This window comes from Hippocampus guttulatus, chromosome 5 (genome assembly GCF_054856545.1).
Source record: "Hippocampus guttulatus isolate MCC_2025c chromosome 5, RoL_Hgut_1.0, whole genome shotgun sequence".
NCBI lineage: Eukaryota > Metazoa > Chordata > Actinopteri > Syngnathiformes > Syngnathidae > Hippocampus > Hippocampus guttulatus.
In genome coordinates this window covers 18,465,009-18,480,301 of record NC_141265.1, presented here as the reverse complement: position 1 = coordinate 18,480,301, position 15,293 = coordinate 18,465,009, and the positions used below count along the sequence as shown (strand labels likewise).

The following is a 15,293-nucleotide window of genomic DNA, read 5'->3' as shown; positions in this document are numbered from 1 at the left end:
ACGTTTACTTTTTGACTCCCTGTGTCATTTTCTTCACATTTACCAAGGTGCGAGTCACATTCAGGACACTAAAGGAAGCAGATCCGGCACCTTACAGGACACCCGGAGTGGGCCGAGCCACAGAAGTTCAAGACTTTGTTCCTCTGCTAGATTCAGTTGTTTTCTTGGCTAATCAAAGCGAAGCCAACATCACTGTCAGAGTGTTGGATGATGACGATCCAGAGAGAGACGAGTCTGTGTTTGTCCAGTTGATCAGCGTTCAACTCGTTGAAGGAGGGCAAGAGAGGCCCAGTAAGTCACAATATCACTGGAGAAAGAAAAAAAACAAGCACAATTAAACTTTCTCTTCATGTTTCTTTGCAGTTTCCAACTCCCCCTCACTTGGCCCAAGAGTGGAAATTGTAGCCCAGGTGATAGTGGAGGCCAGCGATGATGCCTTTGGCGTCCTTCAGCTGTCAGCTTCAGCTGTCAGTGTGGCTGAAGACTATGTTGGCCCTATCATAAACGTCACACGTGTCGGGGGGATATTTGCGGATGTATCAGTCAAGTTCAGAGCCGTACCGTTGACGGCCAGAGTCAGTAAGTTACTGGGCAGCAGTATGAGCTATCACCATCTATTGTCGCCACCCTTCATTTGGATAAACGTGTTTTCTGCAGGCGAAGACTACAGCGTCGCCTCCACCGATGTCGTCCTTCTTGAAGGAGAATCCAGCAAATCGGTACCCATTTATGTAATTAACGATGTGGTCCCGGAGTTGGAGGAGACTCTCGTTGTCGAGTTGATCAATCAGACTACCGGAGGAGCTCTGCTTGGAGAGCTCACACGTGCCATTATCACCATTTTGCCTTCTGATGACCCTTTTGGTGCCTTTGGTTAGTTTTTTCCACATCTGACACTATTTGTATGTGTGGCTACAGAGTTTCGAACTATTTCTTGTCATGTCCAGTCTTCCATGCTGCTTCCGTCACCGTAGAGGAACCAGCGTCCAACTCCAATGAAGTTGCACTGCCGATAGTACGTAATGCCGGTACTATTGGGACAGTGGTTGTCCAATGGCAAGCCACTGTCAATGGTCAGCTGGCTGTGGGGGACATCAGACCCACATCGGGAGACCTGACCTTTGCTCCAGGAGAGCCCTTGAAGACTCTCCGAGTGGAGGTTTTAGCGGATGAAGTTCCCGAAATCACTGAGGTCAAAACAAAAAAATACCCAAATCAAATCTCATACAAATAATTGCCCCCACTCAAGTAATAAAATATGTTATATTCTACCTCTGTTAGATCATAAAGATAGAACTCACCAGTGCCAGTAATGGTGGAAACCTCGGAGCCCATACGTTTGTTAATATTAAAGTGCCTGCCAACGACAATCCATACGGGACAGTTTACTTTGGGCAGTCTGTTTACCGCATCCAGGAGCCACTGGAAGGAATCTTCAGAGCCAATATCACCGCCCAAAGAAGGTAGCTGCAATAAACGAAACATGTTTGCTTTTTCTGTGACTTTCGTAATCATCCCGTTGCTTGAATTTCAGTGACGGGCACTTTGGCCGCTTGCGAATCCTGTACGGCACCTCACAGATCGACCCGGTCGACTCAGCTCAGGCTGAGGGCCGGAACCTGCTGACCTTCTTTGACATCCCAAAACCAGGGCTTCCAGTCACTCCCCCTCAAGGGTCATTTAACGTCACCGCTCTGACTGACTCATTGGCCGCCTGTGCTGCCGCATGCCTGAGAGAGCGTGCCTGCCAAGCCTTCTCCCTATCTTCAAACACAATCAAACCTTCCTGTACTTGGGTGACTTCAGGGGCGGACGAACTTGAAGCAACGTCTCAGGTCGTAACTTATGTGAAAAACGTGAGTGCCGCTGCTGTCTTGTTTAGCAGCCAGGCCTCAGCGGGGAGCGACTACATCCCTGTCACAGCTGAAAGTGCCTTCATGGAGGACGGCTCAGGGGAAGCAAACCTCACTGTGCTCATTTTGACAGATAAATTCCCTGAAATGGACGAACGTTTTGCCATACAGATCTTAAAGGTATTTTGCATCATGCTATTAACGGTTCAGTTGAGTTTTTGACCCAATATATTCAATGTTGCATAACCTCATATACACGATAACAAATGTCTTGCCTCATGTCATTTCAAGGTGGAGCTGCTGAATTTGACCGCAGACCAAAGGAACCTGCCCTCTATTGGCCAGCCAGATAAAGCAGTGGTCACCATCGGATTGAACGGGGATGCATTTGGCGTGTTTTTGATATACAGCGCCAGTTCCAATGCTACCAATAACGGGCTTTATGTTGAGGTTCATGAAGAACCTTTAGTGGCAGTTCCTTTGGTCATTGAAAGGAGAGGAGGCAACTCAGGGACAGTCACTGTGGAGTGGAGATTTGTCGGAGGAAATGCCACGCCGGATAGAGACTTCACTGGAACCGGGGGAACTCTGGTATTTGACGGTAGGGGGTCACTTGTTAATTTGCAATTATATGCTACGAGAATTGTCTTGAGCGTATTGCAAGTCAAGACAAATAATTTAGTTTAAAACCACTCCTTTTGGAACATGTCTGCAGGTGATCTCAAGAAGACGATAGCCATTGTCATCAGAGACGATATTGAACCAGAAGACAACGAGAGCCTCATGATTGGCCTTGTAAATACGGAGGGAGGAAGTCGTATCCTCCCCAGTTCGGACACTGTCCAGATTGTGATTCTGGCTAACGATAACGTGGCTGGCATTGTGGGTTTCCATCCAGCATCGCGTTCGGTCATCGTCAGAGAGGGTGTGTAACCAGTTGCAACTCTTTCATGGCTAATTTGGACCTACTGAATGATTTTTTTAAACGTTCTTTTTTCTAGGTGAAACGTTGACCTTGTTGGTATTGAGGACCGCTCCAGGTCTCGGTAATGTCACGTTGGATTGGGTGATAAGAGGTCCCCTTGTAGACCGGACCTTCACTTATACTTCAGGGAGACTATTATTGAATGAGGTAAAACACTGCTCATAGCTTATAAGAAGACGGTCATGTTGTTGTGATATGATTAAATAATGATGAATGCATCTTAATTCTTTGTTTCGCCAATATCCAATATGTTCTTTAATATCTCCTACAGGGACGGCTGAATGACACCATTGTTGTACAGCTTCTTGATGATGTCACACAAGAGGACGGAGCTGAATACAACGTTTTCTTGACCAACATCCAAACTTTTGGTTAGATGCGTGCACAGTCGATTTTGTATCAACGTTGGGATACGTACATTTGTGAAGGAAAGTATTCTTCGAAACAGCAAGGCAATTCAGAATACCGTTTCTGTGTTGAAGGTGTTGCGGCGCCAGGCCACGCCACGTTTGACGTTCAGGGCACCGTGGCGTTGTTGAAAGTGGACACCAGTGACGAGCTGTACGGGCTGCTGACCGTTGCGCCGTCATCCCTTAAGGTGACCACTGAGGAACGAGAGCAAACCATAAATATCTACATCAACAGGGAGTTCGGCGCCTCAGGTCGGTTTGTCCTGTTTGAGATGATTCTGTGATGTTGGGTTCCCGTGAGCACTATTTTCTGTATAATTGAACTGATGACAGATTTTTTTTTTTTTTTTTTGCTCAGGTGCTCTGAATGTTACCTATGAGGTTCTCAAAGGGTCCCTGGAAGACCTGTCCCGGGTCGAAGGGGCTCTAGCTGAGCCAGGAAAAGACTTCTTGGCAGAAACTGGTTCTGTGATTCTTCGGGAGGGTCAGACGTCTGTTGCTATTCCCGTCACCGTCCTGGAGGTAAAGACTGACCGTATTCTTGAGGTTGAAGGACACGTGCAACAAACCCCGCGAAGATAAATCTGTGGTTGATAAAACTGAAGATTTCGTTCATGTTTTTGCAAGGATATCATATTAATTTGGAGCCTTTCTGTTTGTTTTATCAGGATGATATTCCAGAGTTGCAGGAATATTTCCTGGTCAACATTACATCTGCAGCACTCCTCACAACCCTCGCCACAGTTCCTCAACTCGGTATAAGACTGAATGGATGTTTTGTTGGGGTTTAAGTTTGTTCTTGTTTTGCCTCTTTACATTTTTTCGGGATAGATTGTGGGTATATTTGGCATGCTGTATTGTCTGAATAACTTTTGTACTTTCTCGCAATCTTCAGTACTTTCGATTCTGTGTGAGTAGAAATTGTGGATTGCACATGACTAGGTTATTTATGCCTCGCATGTAAAGGGCTTCATATTAACACTGCAACGGAATCAGACTTAATTCCTGTATGTTTTTACGATGAGCAAACTGGCGCGTTACTGCTCCTGCATCTGCTGTAATTCACGCCGTAGTCGAGCTTATGAATGGGAGAAGTCATAGTCACAGTTACGTGGTTTGGACAGTGAGTGATGCTTTCCATAAAAGAGGAATTATGTGGTTTAGATGAGAGCGGATTAACTAACCAAACTAAAACCAGAGTTGGCATCCCAGTCACTTGGACGATAAATGACTGTCGGGAAGTCCAACTTAAATATTGCTGCTGAAGGTCCTTTTAAGAGCTTCTCCAGTTTGCATTGTTTTGCAGCGATGCTAGAGTTCAAGATTTAAATTAACATTACAACTAATCATCCCTATTAATCCTCTTCATGTGTTATCCTGTGCCGTAGACACTCGGGGTTTGGTGGCAGAGGTCGTCATTGCTGCCAATGATGGAATTCGAGGAGTCATTGAATGGACAAACACCATGTAAGAAAGCAAAATGCGTTCCTTCTGTTGTTATGCTCGAGTTCCAATTCAAACAAAGTCTCATGTTGAGATTTTTTTGGTTTCTAGGTTTGAAGTGAATGAAACGTTAGGGATTTTGACCCTAGTGGCCTACAGGAACAAAGGCGCGTATGGGAACGTTTCTGTTTCCTTCTGTGCTCAAAATCTGGAGGCTCAGCAAGGCCTGGACTTCAACACCAGCGAAACGGTACAACCATGCAAACAGAGTGTAACACAAAGATTCTCCTGAAGAGAATTTCCGGGATTATTTGCTTCGGCATGTTTTCTGTCCACTCAGGTGCTCTTTTTTGTCAGCGATGAAAAACACAAGTTTGTCGAGGTGCAGATCATCGACGACATCATTCCAGAGGGAGCCGAACGATTTCAGCTGATCCTGTCCAATCCATCACTTGGGCTTGAACTAGGCACCAATACCACAAGTTCGTCGTATCTGATTAGTCCTCCCGATGGACGACAGCATAAGCCTCTCGTATTGGCCTTTTATTCCTTTCTTTCATTTGTATTTCAGCCACTGTGACCATCCTGGCCAGCGACGATGGGCACGGTGTCTTATCTTTTAACACCAGCGAGACATTCTTCCTGAAGGAGCCCACATCTGAGTTGGCACTGAGCGAGAGCGTGGCCACCCTCTATGTGGTTCGGGACCCAGAGGAGGGTACCTTCGGTCCTGTGACCGTGCAGTTTTCCGTAACAGATTCCAATGGCAGCCTTGCCAGTGGTGATCTCATCCCAGCCCAAGGGATTGTGGAACTGGAGGACGGCGTTAGGTTTAAGGTGAGCATAATTACGGACTGCTTTTTGGCTGGATGACTGATATAACTGTTTTCGTTTCAGTTAGTGTCGATGAAATTTTCCTTGTGTTGTTCCAGACCCTGGAGATCCGAGCATTACTGGACGCTGAGCCCGAAGTGAATGAAACATTCACGGTGAGCCTGTCCGACCCAACCGACGGTGCGCGTCTCGGCGATCGACTGCACATTGCCATCACCGTCCTCGAGAACCTTGCTCCATCTGGCCTGTTCCGTATTGGACCCACTCTCGATAGGTCGGAAACCAATTCAGTCATCAATTATTTTGAACGCTGAAGGTTAGGTCACGTGCATTTATGTTTCCTGTGCAGAAGTAGCACACGCGTGGTGGCAAATGAAGGAGATGGAACCATCTTCCTCACAGTGTCTCGAAGTAATGGCTTGGAGTCCACTGTCAGCGTGGAGTGGGAGACGCAGTCCGACACAGCTGTTGCTCGAGGTGAAACCAATCAACATTTGCACCCAGAGTTAACCCAGAACCATAAACAACCCCTTTACCAAGCAAAGTCATTTGAACACGTTCTTGTCCGTAATTGTGTCTTGAAGAGGGCCCTCTCCCGACGATGGTTTTATATCAGAGCTTTGAGGACAGCCCCACATCCACTTGGTGTTCTGTCCCCGGAATGCCAACCGCTCTTGCTGTAAGACTTGATAAGAGTCCCGCTGTGGGGTCATCCCACACATTGGCCACTCTTTATCAATGGCAAGGAGTGTTTGTGCCAGTAGAGGTAAATCATATGTACAGCCGTCCCTAAAGTCTCTTCACTGTACACTTCCTTTTTTCTATTCCGTTTCAAGGATCATTCAGACAGACGCGTGGCCATCGGCATTTGACAGCTTTGGCTTTGCAGTTTTTGTAAGCGTACAACTCCCAGATAAGTTTCCGGACCGACTTCAGGTTGATTATCATGCCCCACTGTGGTGGGAGAACAGAAAGACTTGTTGTTAGGCGGCAATTTTGCAATACTGCTCCAATGTCAAGACACGGGCAAGGAAATGATGTGCTGAAATGAAATAGAAAAAAAGAAAACCTACAGTGAATTTTGGGACACACTGCCCCTTATATCTTCGATGTCCTGTACTAATCTGATGCTATATGCAATGATTTCTCCTTACCGGCCTTCCAGTCTGCTCGGATTCAGGACCCAAGTTCTTGCGTTGGGTTTGTACTGAAAAACACCAGCTACATCGCCATCACACATGGTGGCGCACCCTTCGCCCCTGCAGCCAACCTCAGCATCTTAAAGCTACACAGGGACTTCAATGTCACATTGGTTCGTACAACACTCATTGCTGTTCTCGTCATTGTCTGCAAATTTGTTTTATTGCGGTCTTCATATATCTGCTGTTCTTAGGAACAAATCATAGGCGTGGAAGCTCTGGAAGTGAAACACTTCTCAATTGACAACAGAGATTTTCTTGTGGCATCAAGTCAGGTGATGTCAAATGTCGTGATTTGCTCAAGTTATCCCATCCTGTTCTTGTGAGAGTCATTGAAGTCACCCCCCCCCCCCCACTTCATGATACAGATATTTGTTTGGACCAGCGGCTCCTTCACCCTCCTGCAGACGCTTGATTTTCAAGAACATATCGTCAGTGTGACTCCATTCACCCACGCCGAAGCTCCTTATTTAGTAGTTTGCTTTAACAGTGAGACGAGCAGCTGCCTACTTCTTCACTGGACTGGCGGGAGCTTTGGGAATCCACAGCCCCTCCATATCACAGGCAGAGTCAGCCAAGTGGAGACAGTCCAGACAAAAGCAGATGACACTCTTTTCTTGGTGCTCCTTCAAGGTGATCTGTTTTTTTGTTGGACTTGCATATCATATCCTTGAATTTACATGATGACATGTTCATGATTCGACATAATTAAAGTTGTATATTGGGTATGTGTCATTTCTTCAGGTGTCCTTCCCTCCTGTGAAGTGCTCCTGTGGAGGTTAGGGCAACATTCGCCTGAGTTGCAGCAGTCCATTACTCACCCAGGCCTCACCTCAATTCATCCGTTCACTACACCCTCTGAACTCAGTAAGTGCTGAGCCGGCGATTACAAGACGACAGCTTACGAATGTGTGTTCTCGGTGTGTGACTTGTGACATGCTTCAATTCTCTCTTTCCCCCAGCTTACATTGTGCTCGCTGGTAGAAATAGCTCATCACTCTACTCCTGGCTGTCTGATGCCAGCCTCTTCGCCATCATTCTGAAGGCGCCACCAGCGATGAGATTCCTCTCCTTGAATGTCCCTTCGCTCAACACCACCAAGACACTCTTGGCTTCTTCTGAGGAGAACCGCTCCAGACTTTACTTGTTGAATTCAGTCTCCAATCGATCTGACTTCATACCCAGGTATTGTGTTTTGAGATCACTACTCCGACTACAAAGTCCAGTTCACTTCTACGTAACATTTTGATTGCTTCCTTCCACCCCAGTTTTGGAGAGTTGCATTTCTTACCCGGCGACAGCGAGCTACAGATTGCAGTGAATGTCTTAGATGATGACATTCCCGAAGAGCAGGAGTACTTTCAGGTCCGCCTGAAGAATCCAAAAGGTGGGGCAGAGATTGGATTTGGGGGTCAGGTGACCGTTGTGGTTCAGAGCAACGACAACGCCCACGGAGTCATTGGATTTGCGCAGGCAAGATCACAAACTCTGTGCTATCAAATGCCAGTGTCACATTTGTTGTATGTATGATTTGTTTCTTTTAAATATCATGATTATCATCCCTCAAGAGGAAATTGAACTTTCTACCCTTTCCAGAATTCTCTCTCTCTGGAGGTTGAGGAGTTGGAGCAGAATCATCAGATCTCCCTCACCGTGGAGAGGAGAAGGGGGACTTTTGGCCGACTAACCGTTCACTGGACTGCGAGTGGGAGTATGGCAGACATTTATCCCACTTCCGGAGTGGTGCGTGAATACCCCACAGTAATGTTCCACAACAATGTGTTATGGGGAGGTTTTTTTTATACTTGGCCAAATGCTGACATCTGAGGAAACTCAACTCCAAGTATCAAAGAGAATGATTTTTTTTCCCAGCCATAAAACGTAAAATTATTTTCTGCAATATGACAAAAAAAAAAGTTTGCCCACTGCAGTTCTCACAAGCTATTTCATAATTTGTTTGTTTTGTCTTCATTGATGATAGAGAATGCTTTTCATCCAACTATGTACTAATATTTATGACTTTACAGCTGCGTTAGTGAACAACTATATCATGTTCCGTCTTACAAAGGAATGGAAACCCCATCATAAACCAAAGACCCCCTTATAGTGACTGGGATACCATTTTTGTTATCCTACATTGTATCATTAACCCCCAAAACATAACATTGAGTATAAAAACTACCAACCTCAAAAATTTCTAAAGCTGCGATGTCATCCCTCATAGGTTACGTTCTCAGAGGGTCAGTCGGTTGCCATCATTCCACTGACTGTGCTAGCAGATGGCGCTGCAGAGCTCAAAGAGAATGTGACCATCACCCTCATGGATGTGACCACAGTGGAGCTGCGGGACACACAACAGGCCGCCGTCATTGACCAGTTGCGGGCACGAGCGCTCCTCACAATCCTGCCAAATGGTTCCCCCTATGGGGTGATTGGATGGCATTTGGACTCTCAGATGACTCGAACACAAGAACCACCAGGTGAGCATTTGTCAGTCCATGCTGATTGTTGTGTGATGCTGAACCAAGAACATTTCTGTGCAGATATTTAGACTTAGCCAGCTTGATTGTATTAAGTGTTCACTAACAAAGAGAAATCGGATTATGTTTCTTAAGAAAAAAAAAGTACTTTGAGATTAACTGTAAAAATTCTTTCAGCATTTCCAGGATATAGATAATCCGAGGTTTGTTTTAATCCGTCTGGGAAGGCTGTCCAGATTAGTTTGAACCACATCAAGATAAGATTTTAACAATTCACATTTTGCAGGCTTTCCAGTCAATGTGACTTTGTCCATCGTACGGAAGCACGGCTCCTCTGGTGAGTTGGAAATACATTATGAGACCAGGCCAGCCTTGTACCAACTTCCATCCAACCAGGCCGCCACAGGTCAGGATTACATGGCCAAAGATGACACCCTCATTATGACAGAAGGAGCAACTGTGGCCCTTGTGACCATCACAATCCTTCCAGTAAGAATTATTTGTGTCATAGAAGGAAAAAAAAATACTTTGCAACGGCGATGAAAATATGTTTGTGCTCATGCATAATTTGCTGTGAAATATACAAATGTGTTTTGAAAGGATGACATCCCAGAATTGCCCGAGAGTTTCCTGGTAAATATCACCAGAGTGGCGCTAGTTAGCGGGCTAGCTGGAGCAGATGGGCCTTCTGTAAAGAGGCCAGGCATGGAAGTAGCTGAAGTAACCATCCAGGAAAATGACGATCCTCAAGGGATCTTGCAGTTCGTGACGCCGGGAGTAAGTGCAGGATTTGCCGCAGGACTGAGCCCTGGAATTGATTTGCTCTCTTGACACAAAATCTGAGGGTAACAATGTAGCAAGTCAAAACTAGCTTGACATACAGCTTTATTTTTTTAATCCTACTTTAGGATAGCCCTGGATTTATGGTGGCTTATGAGATGCCGGCACCTGACAATGTCCTCCACCTGACAGTGGTACGACTTGCCGGTGCAATTGGAAGACTGGTTGCCTACTGGGAGGCTGAGCCCCTCACTGCTGATCTGAATGATTTCAGCCCCTCATCTGGTAACATCACCTTCCAAGATGGGCAGGTAAATCGACGGTCTCAAACGGGAGCTGTTTGACAAGTTCCTAATGGCTTTGTTTTTCTAGCGGAGGGCTACGATTGCTATCACCATCTTGGATGAGGACCGTGAGGAGGCTTTGGAGAAGTTCAAAGTAAAGTTACTGCGGGTGATTGGTGGCGCTCGACTCGGAAATGTGACCTCTGTCACGGTCAGCATTCCGGCCAATGACTCACCTCAAGGACGATTTGGATTCCAACAGCTTGAGGTGCAAACTAATGCCGCCACTCTTAAATAATGTCCTTAGTTGCCCCGGTGGTCCATCTTTTTTTTTTTTTTTAAATGTTGTTGACGATTTCTCCCTTTCTCCTGTCTCCATGAATTTCGATTGACGGATATGATGGTGGATCTCTTCAAAACTTTCATCCTCGCCAAGGTTACCGTGCGTGAGCCAGAGTTTGTTGATGATCCCGCTGCTGTTGCCCGACTAGCAGTACTGCGCAGTGAAGGCGAGGGGGCTGTGACACTGGTGTGGCAGCTGGAAGGACAAACTCTTCGTGACCTTTCACCTCTCAATGGGACTCTTGCCTTCAATAAGGTACAAATTATGAATATGTAATATGGTTGTAAATTCCCAGGAACATTTGAAAGAATAAACTGGCAATTTACAAAAGCTGCGTTTTCAATTGCACTTTGACACTTTTGGGATATGTCATGATTTTTTTTGTTGACAATATTTGTATTTTTTTTTCTGCACAGACGTTTTAACCAGAAAAAAACAAATAAATGTTTCTGGTTATGCTTCAGTTTTCCAAAATTCCCCCGCTGAACTCCTAATGAAGATTTACTCCAAACTTCCCACCCCTTTGGAACACTGTTATGTACTTGTTACATTTAACTCCGTTTGAGGGGGGAAATATTAGCAAACCCGCGCCACAATGTTACAATATTCCAATACACCACTGTAAGCTACCATAACATCTGAATCATTTGGCTGTGTCATTCAAAACTGGTAATTCTTTTATTATTATTATGATTATATTTTTTATGAATGATGTGATGCATCTGTTCTGTTGACTTTTCAGACTGACTCCTTGAAGACATTTGTGATAAGGGCCCTTGCTGACAACGTACTTGAGGGAGATGAACACTTCACTGTCGAGCTCTTTCCTGCAAGTGACGGCGGTGCTGTCATTGACCCTTTCAATGGTACTCAAAAAAATGATCTCATTCTTCTACTGAGATAAACTGGATTACATCATTGGAGTCTTGTGTTTTCTCCTTTTATACTCCAGGTTTGGCAACCGTCACTATCGTGGCAGACAAGGCTGCCCTGGGAATTGTAGGGCTGGCAGAATCCTCAAAGAGGATTTTCATCGGCGAACCGGATGGATTTTATAATGGCAGTGCTGTTGTCAAGTGAGATGAACACGATGGGAAGACGTATGACTTCTCCCAAGGTCTTTGTGTAGAATTTAACGTGAACAAATAATGTGTTTCCTCCAGCCTTATCCGTGGGCCAGGTGTGTTCGGTGAAGTGCGGGTGCAGTGGAATATCGCTCCTGCTTTGGTCGCTGAATTTAAGAACATCTCTGGCTCAGTAACTATGAAAGACCAGCAATCTTTTGCTTCTTTCATTCTGAAGGTATGGGCCAATGTGGAGTCTGAGATTTTTTTTCCCGGTGAACAGAATCACCTCAACCACCGGCAATACGGTGATTTGTGTGCGCTCTGTTGCGATCCCAGGCTGTGGATGATGCCTTTCCTGAGGAACGTCGCGATTTTCAATTAACGCTAACGTCCATGACCCCAGGACTGGAAATCAGCCCCACTGCACGACACGCCAGAATAACCATGGTAGCCAGCGACAGCCCTTACGGCTTGTTCTCTTTCACCCAGCAACAGATAAGCGCAATTGAGGAGGAGGAAACTGTAAGTACATGCTGTAAGTACAGCATCAAAATAATCAAAACTTTGCTATTGTCACCACTATTGGTCCTCCCTTTTTTCCTCTTTTGCTTCTCTCCCCACCACCACCAACACACACACGCACACAAAAATTTGTTAATTGAAAATTTGAAAACATTTATGGTTACTTGTGAGTCTTTTCTTTCAGGTGAATGTGACTATTAATCGCACTTTGGGCAGTTTGAGAAGTGTGTGGGTCACCTACCAGACCTCAGGCAACACAGCAGTTAGTGGCGAGGACTTTGCTTCTGCCTCGGGACGGCTGCTCTTCGCCCCAGGTCTGACATCACAACATTTTTCAGTGCGTATCCATGACGACAGTCTCCCAGAGGGGCCTGAGATGTTCTACGTCAACATTACTGATGTGGATCTCGTCGATGTCAGGTACAAATAAAATGGGCATCACGCTGTGGAAGAAAAATGATTGATGGCTCTGCATGACGCATTACTTGTTCTTTGCCTTTTAAAATTCACATTGCAGTACCGTATTGTGCTTCCGTGACATTCTGCAAGTGATTTTACTATCTCTGTCTCCACCTATTGGTCAGTGATGTGGATTACACAGTGAAGGAGTCAGGTCTCCAGCTGGACCAGCCCCCATCCATCGGTGACATCTCATCTCTTGCTATTGTAATACTGAAGAATGACAACACTGAGGGTATCTTAGAATTCAGGCATGACCACGTCAACATCACAAGTGAGTCGGAATTCAGGTGCCTTGAAGTTTTGAGTCATTTCAATCTGTGTTCAGAAAAGTCTCATTTCCACCTTCTTGCGCCTCTCTTTCAGTTGAGGAGGATGCAGGCACTTTGTTGATCCCAGTGGTGAGGACAGCAGGTTCTTGTGGAACCGTCTCAGTGTGGTACATTTCCAGAGGCCTGAGTGCAACTCCTGGTCTTGACTACGTTGCAACCAATGGCTCGGTGATGTTCGTCGAGGGCCAGCGGACCGCTGTTGTTAATGTTACTATTTTAGATGACACGCAAAGGTGTGAACCTTCGTATTGAATAGAGGCGAAGAAATTTAGTCCTGATAATTGAGGTTTGGAATGATCTGTGATAGCGAATATGCAGAGATGTTCGAGATCTCGCTGATTGGAACCACGGGGGGAGCAGTACTCGGCTCTCACACAGTCGTCAGGGTGACCATCAACAAGAGCGACTCTCCGGGCGGTGTGGTGCGCTTCCTCAACGAAAGCCTAATCACCATCAACAACCCAGATGACACTCGAAAACTCACGCTGGTCTTGGAGAGGGCGGGGGGCCTTTTGGGCCCTGCGACGGTACCACAAAAACATGTCTCATCTCATGTGCTCTTCCTGAATCCTAATTGTGTTTTCATCTTCAGGTTGCTTGGATTATCCTCGGTCCGAACGGCAGAGAGCCTCTCCTCCCATTCAATACAGACATCCGAGAGCCCTTGAGTGGGGCTTTTGTCTTCGGTGATGGGGAGGACGGCACACGCACGATTGCACTTCGGATCCTCCCACATGGTGAAGTGGAGGTGGAAGAAAAATTTGTCATCGAGCTTAGCCTTCTTTCTGGGGACGTGGACATCGACCCTCAGGCTGGATCCATCATACTGAAGGTAATTGTTGGTTTGTTTGATTTTTAGTAATTGTAACAGATTAACACATTATTAACAGATTTGAAATTGAAACACAACACTGGAGCACTTGTTATTTTTTTTTGTTTGCTTCCAGATTGAAAAGTTTGGGGACCCAAATGGTGTCGTGAAATTTACAGAGGAAGCACTTCAAGAACATGTCTACAACGAACCCACAGAAGCAGACGGTCCGTTCAACATCTCTTTGCACGTTACACGCCGAGAGGGAGTCCTGGGTAACGTTACGGTAAAATCCTTTTGCTCAAATCGGGCACAGTTAAGATAGAATGCATCCATAAATGTCTCCCTTAATTCATGCACTCCATGAAACAGTGTGACTCTTATATTTCAGGTTCACTGGCAGATACACTCTGACTTTGACTTAGCCGGTGACTTTTGGGGACTCTCTGGCTCTGTGCTAATCATGGAGGGCCAGCGGGAGGCAGAAATAGCTGTTAGCCTGAGGCCTGACAATGTGCCAGAACTGGAGGAGATCTACACTATTCAACTGACAGCAGTGGAAGGTGGCGCGACCCTGGATGCCAATTCACTCCTTTTACGCACCCACATTAGGTCGGTCGTGTGATTATACTGATTTTCAGGGTTGAAAATCCAACTTTTCATCCAATTATAATCTATCTCCTTCCTCCTTTAGGGTACATGCTAATGATGACCCCCACGGTGTTTTCTCCTTGCAACCCGAGCAGCAGTCTTTGTTTGTCGAAAGGTCGGGGGCGGAGGTCCGTAGAGTTCTGGTTCTGAACGCCACTCGGCTCGCAGGGCTGTTTGGCGATGTCAGCGTGGGCTTCAGGATCACCGGTGGGACGGGGCAGATGATGGCCACGGGCACGTTCGTGGGAGGACAAACCGAAGGGCAACTGTTTTTCGCTGAGGGACAAGTGTTCAGTACTGTCACGTTACACATCAGCAGCCAGGTTAGAATTGGCGGGATTTCTCATGAGTATGACTTAAAATCGAAACGAAAAATACAGTTGCGGCTCATTCGCTGGACATTGTAAAATCGACTGCTTTTTCTTTGGCAGGTCTTTTTGTCTGTGGGTGGGAGTTTCATCGTAGAGCTAACTCGTGTAAGAATGGTCAGTCCTTTACTTGGCACACCACCGCTCCTCAGGCACGAGTCGTCTGTTGCCAGGGTGATTGTGCCAGAGGAAGCTGCGAGCTCAGAGGTGAGTATTGCCTTTATGAGAAAGTATTCCGCCAGTGTACAGAATAGATGAAGTATTATTCTTTTGTTTCATGTACTGTGTGCTCTGCAGGTGGGTTTCGCCTCCCTGGCTTTATTTGTTTCAAATGTTGATGCAGGGAAATGTGAGGCAAAGGTGACACGAAGCGGGTTGTTTGGGGATATCAGTGTCCAGTGGAGAGCAGGGTATCCTTCAGGACAGTCTCCGCCCGGTTTTAGAATCGGAACAATCGTGCCAAATTCAGGTA

The 15,293-nt window shown here is 46.0% G+C and overlaps 1 protein-coding gene across 1 annotated transcript in view; it reads left to right on the top strand.

The window, feature by feature from the left end:
• adgrv1 (adhesion G protein-coupled receptor V1) overlaps positions 1–15,293 on the top strand; it is an 87,063-nt gene that overhangs the window by 29,785 nt on the left and 41,985 nt on the right. The window contains exons 30-76 of the mRNA XM_086111298.1: positions 48–291; positions 364–579; positions 658–873; positions 948–1,192; positions 1,282–1,463; positions 1,535–2,033; positions 2,145–2,454; positions 2,569–2,778; positions 2,855–2,985; positions 3,110–3,209; positions 3,321–3,500; positions 3,607–3,770; positions 3,917–4,004; positions 4,637–4,715; positions 4,803–4,941; positions 5,032–5,173; positions 5,263–5,528; positions 5,624–5,799; positions 5,875–6,002; positions 6,110–6,291; positions 6,691–6,837; positions 6,919–6,999; positions 7,093–7,357; positions 7,469–7,591; positions 7,687–7,909; positions 7,993–8,197; positions 8,321–8,467; positions 8,949–9,204; positions 9,491–9,693; positions 9,805–9,981; positions 10,113–10,295; positions 10,357–10,536; positions 10,705–10,866; positions 11,354–11,477; positions 11,564–11,687; positions 11,775–11,913; positions 12,015–12,200; positions 12,385–12,620; positions 12,785–12,933; positions 13,026–13,224; positions 13,299–13,518; positions 13,584–13,823; positions 13,939–14,088; positions 14,194–14,414; positions 14,497–14,776; positions 14,885–15,028; positions 15,119–15,290. Coding sequence (XP_085967424.1) covers positions 48–291; positions 364–579; positions 658–873; positions 948–1,192; positions 1,282–1,463; positions 1,535–2,033; positions 2,145–2,454; positions 2,569–2,778; positions 2,855–2,985; positions 3,110–3,209; positions 3,321–3,500; positions 3,607–3,770; positions 3,917–4,004; positions 4,637–4,715; positions 4,803–4,941; positions 5,032–5,173; positions 5,263–5,528; positions 5,624–5,799; positions 5,875–6,002; positions 6,110–6,291; positions 6,691–6,837; positions 6,919–6,999; positions 7,093–7,357; positions 7,469–7,591; positions 7,687–7,909; positions 7,993–8,197; positions 8,321–8,467; positions 8,949–9,204; positions 9,491–9,693; positions 9,805–9,981; positions 10,113–10,295; positions 10,357–10,536; positions 10,705–10,866; positions 11,354–11,477; positions 11,564–11,687; positions 11,775–11,913; positions 12,015–12,200; positions 12,385–12,620; positions 12,785–12,933; positions 13,026–13,224; positions 13,299–13,518; positions 13,584–13,823; positions 13,939–14,088; positions 14,194–14,414; positions 14,497–14,776; positions 14,885–15,028; positions 15,119–15,290 — 8,833 coding nt within the window. The remainder of the gene's footprint in view (positions 1–47; positions 292–363; positions 580–657; positions 874–947; positions 1,193–1,281; positions 1,464–1,534; positions 2,034–2,144; positions 2,455–2,568; positions 2,779–2,854; positions 2,986–3,109; positions 3,210–3,320; positions 3,501–3,606; positions 3,771–3,916; positions 4,005–4,636; positions 4,716–4,802; positions 4,942–5,031; positions 5,174–5,262; positions 5,529–5,623; positions 5,800–5,874; positions 6,003–6,109; positions 6,292–6,690; positions 6,838–6,918; positions 7,000–7,092; positions 7,358–7,468; positions 7,592–7,686; positions 7,910–7,992; positions 8,198–8,320; positions 8,468–8,948; positions 9,205–9,490; positions 9,694–9,804; positions 9,982–10,112; positions 10,296–10,356; positions 10,537–10,704; positions 10,867–11,353; positions 11,478–11,563; positions 11,688–11,774; positions 11,914–12,014; positions 12,201–12,384; positions 12,621–12,784; positions 12,934–13,025; positions 13,225–13,298; positions 13,519–13,583; positions 13,824–13,938; positions 14,089–14,193; positions 14,415–14,496; positions 14,777–14,884; positions 15,029–15,118; positions 15,291–15,293) is intronic.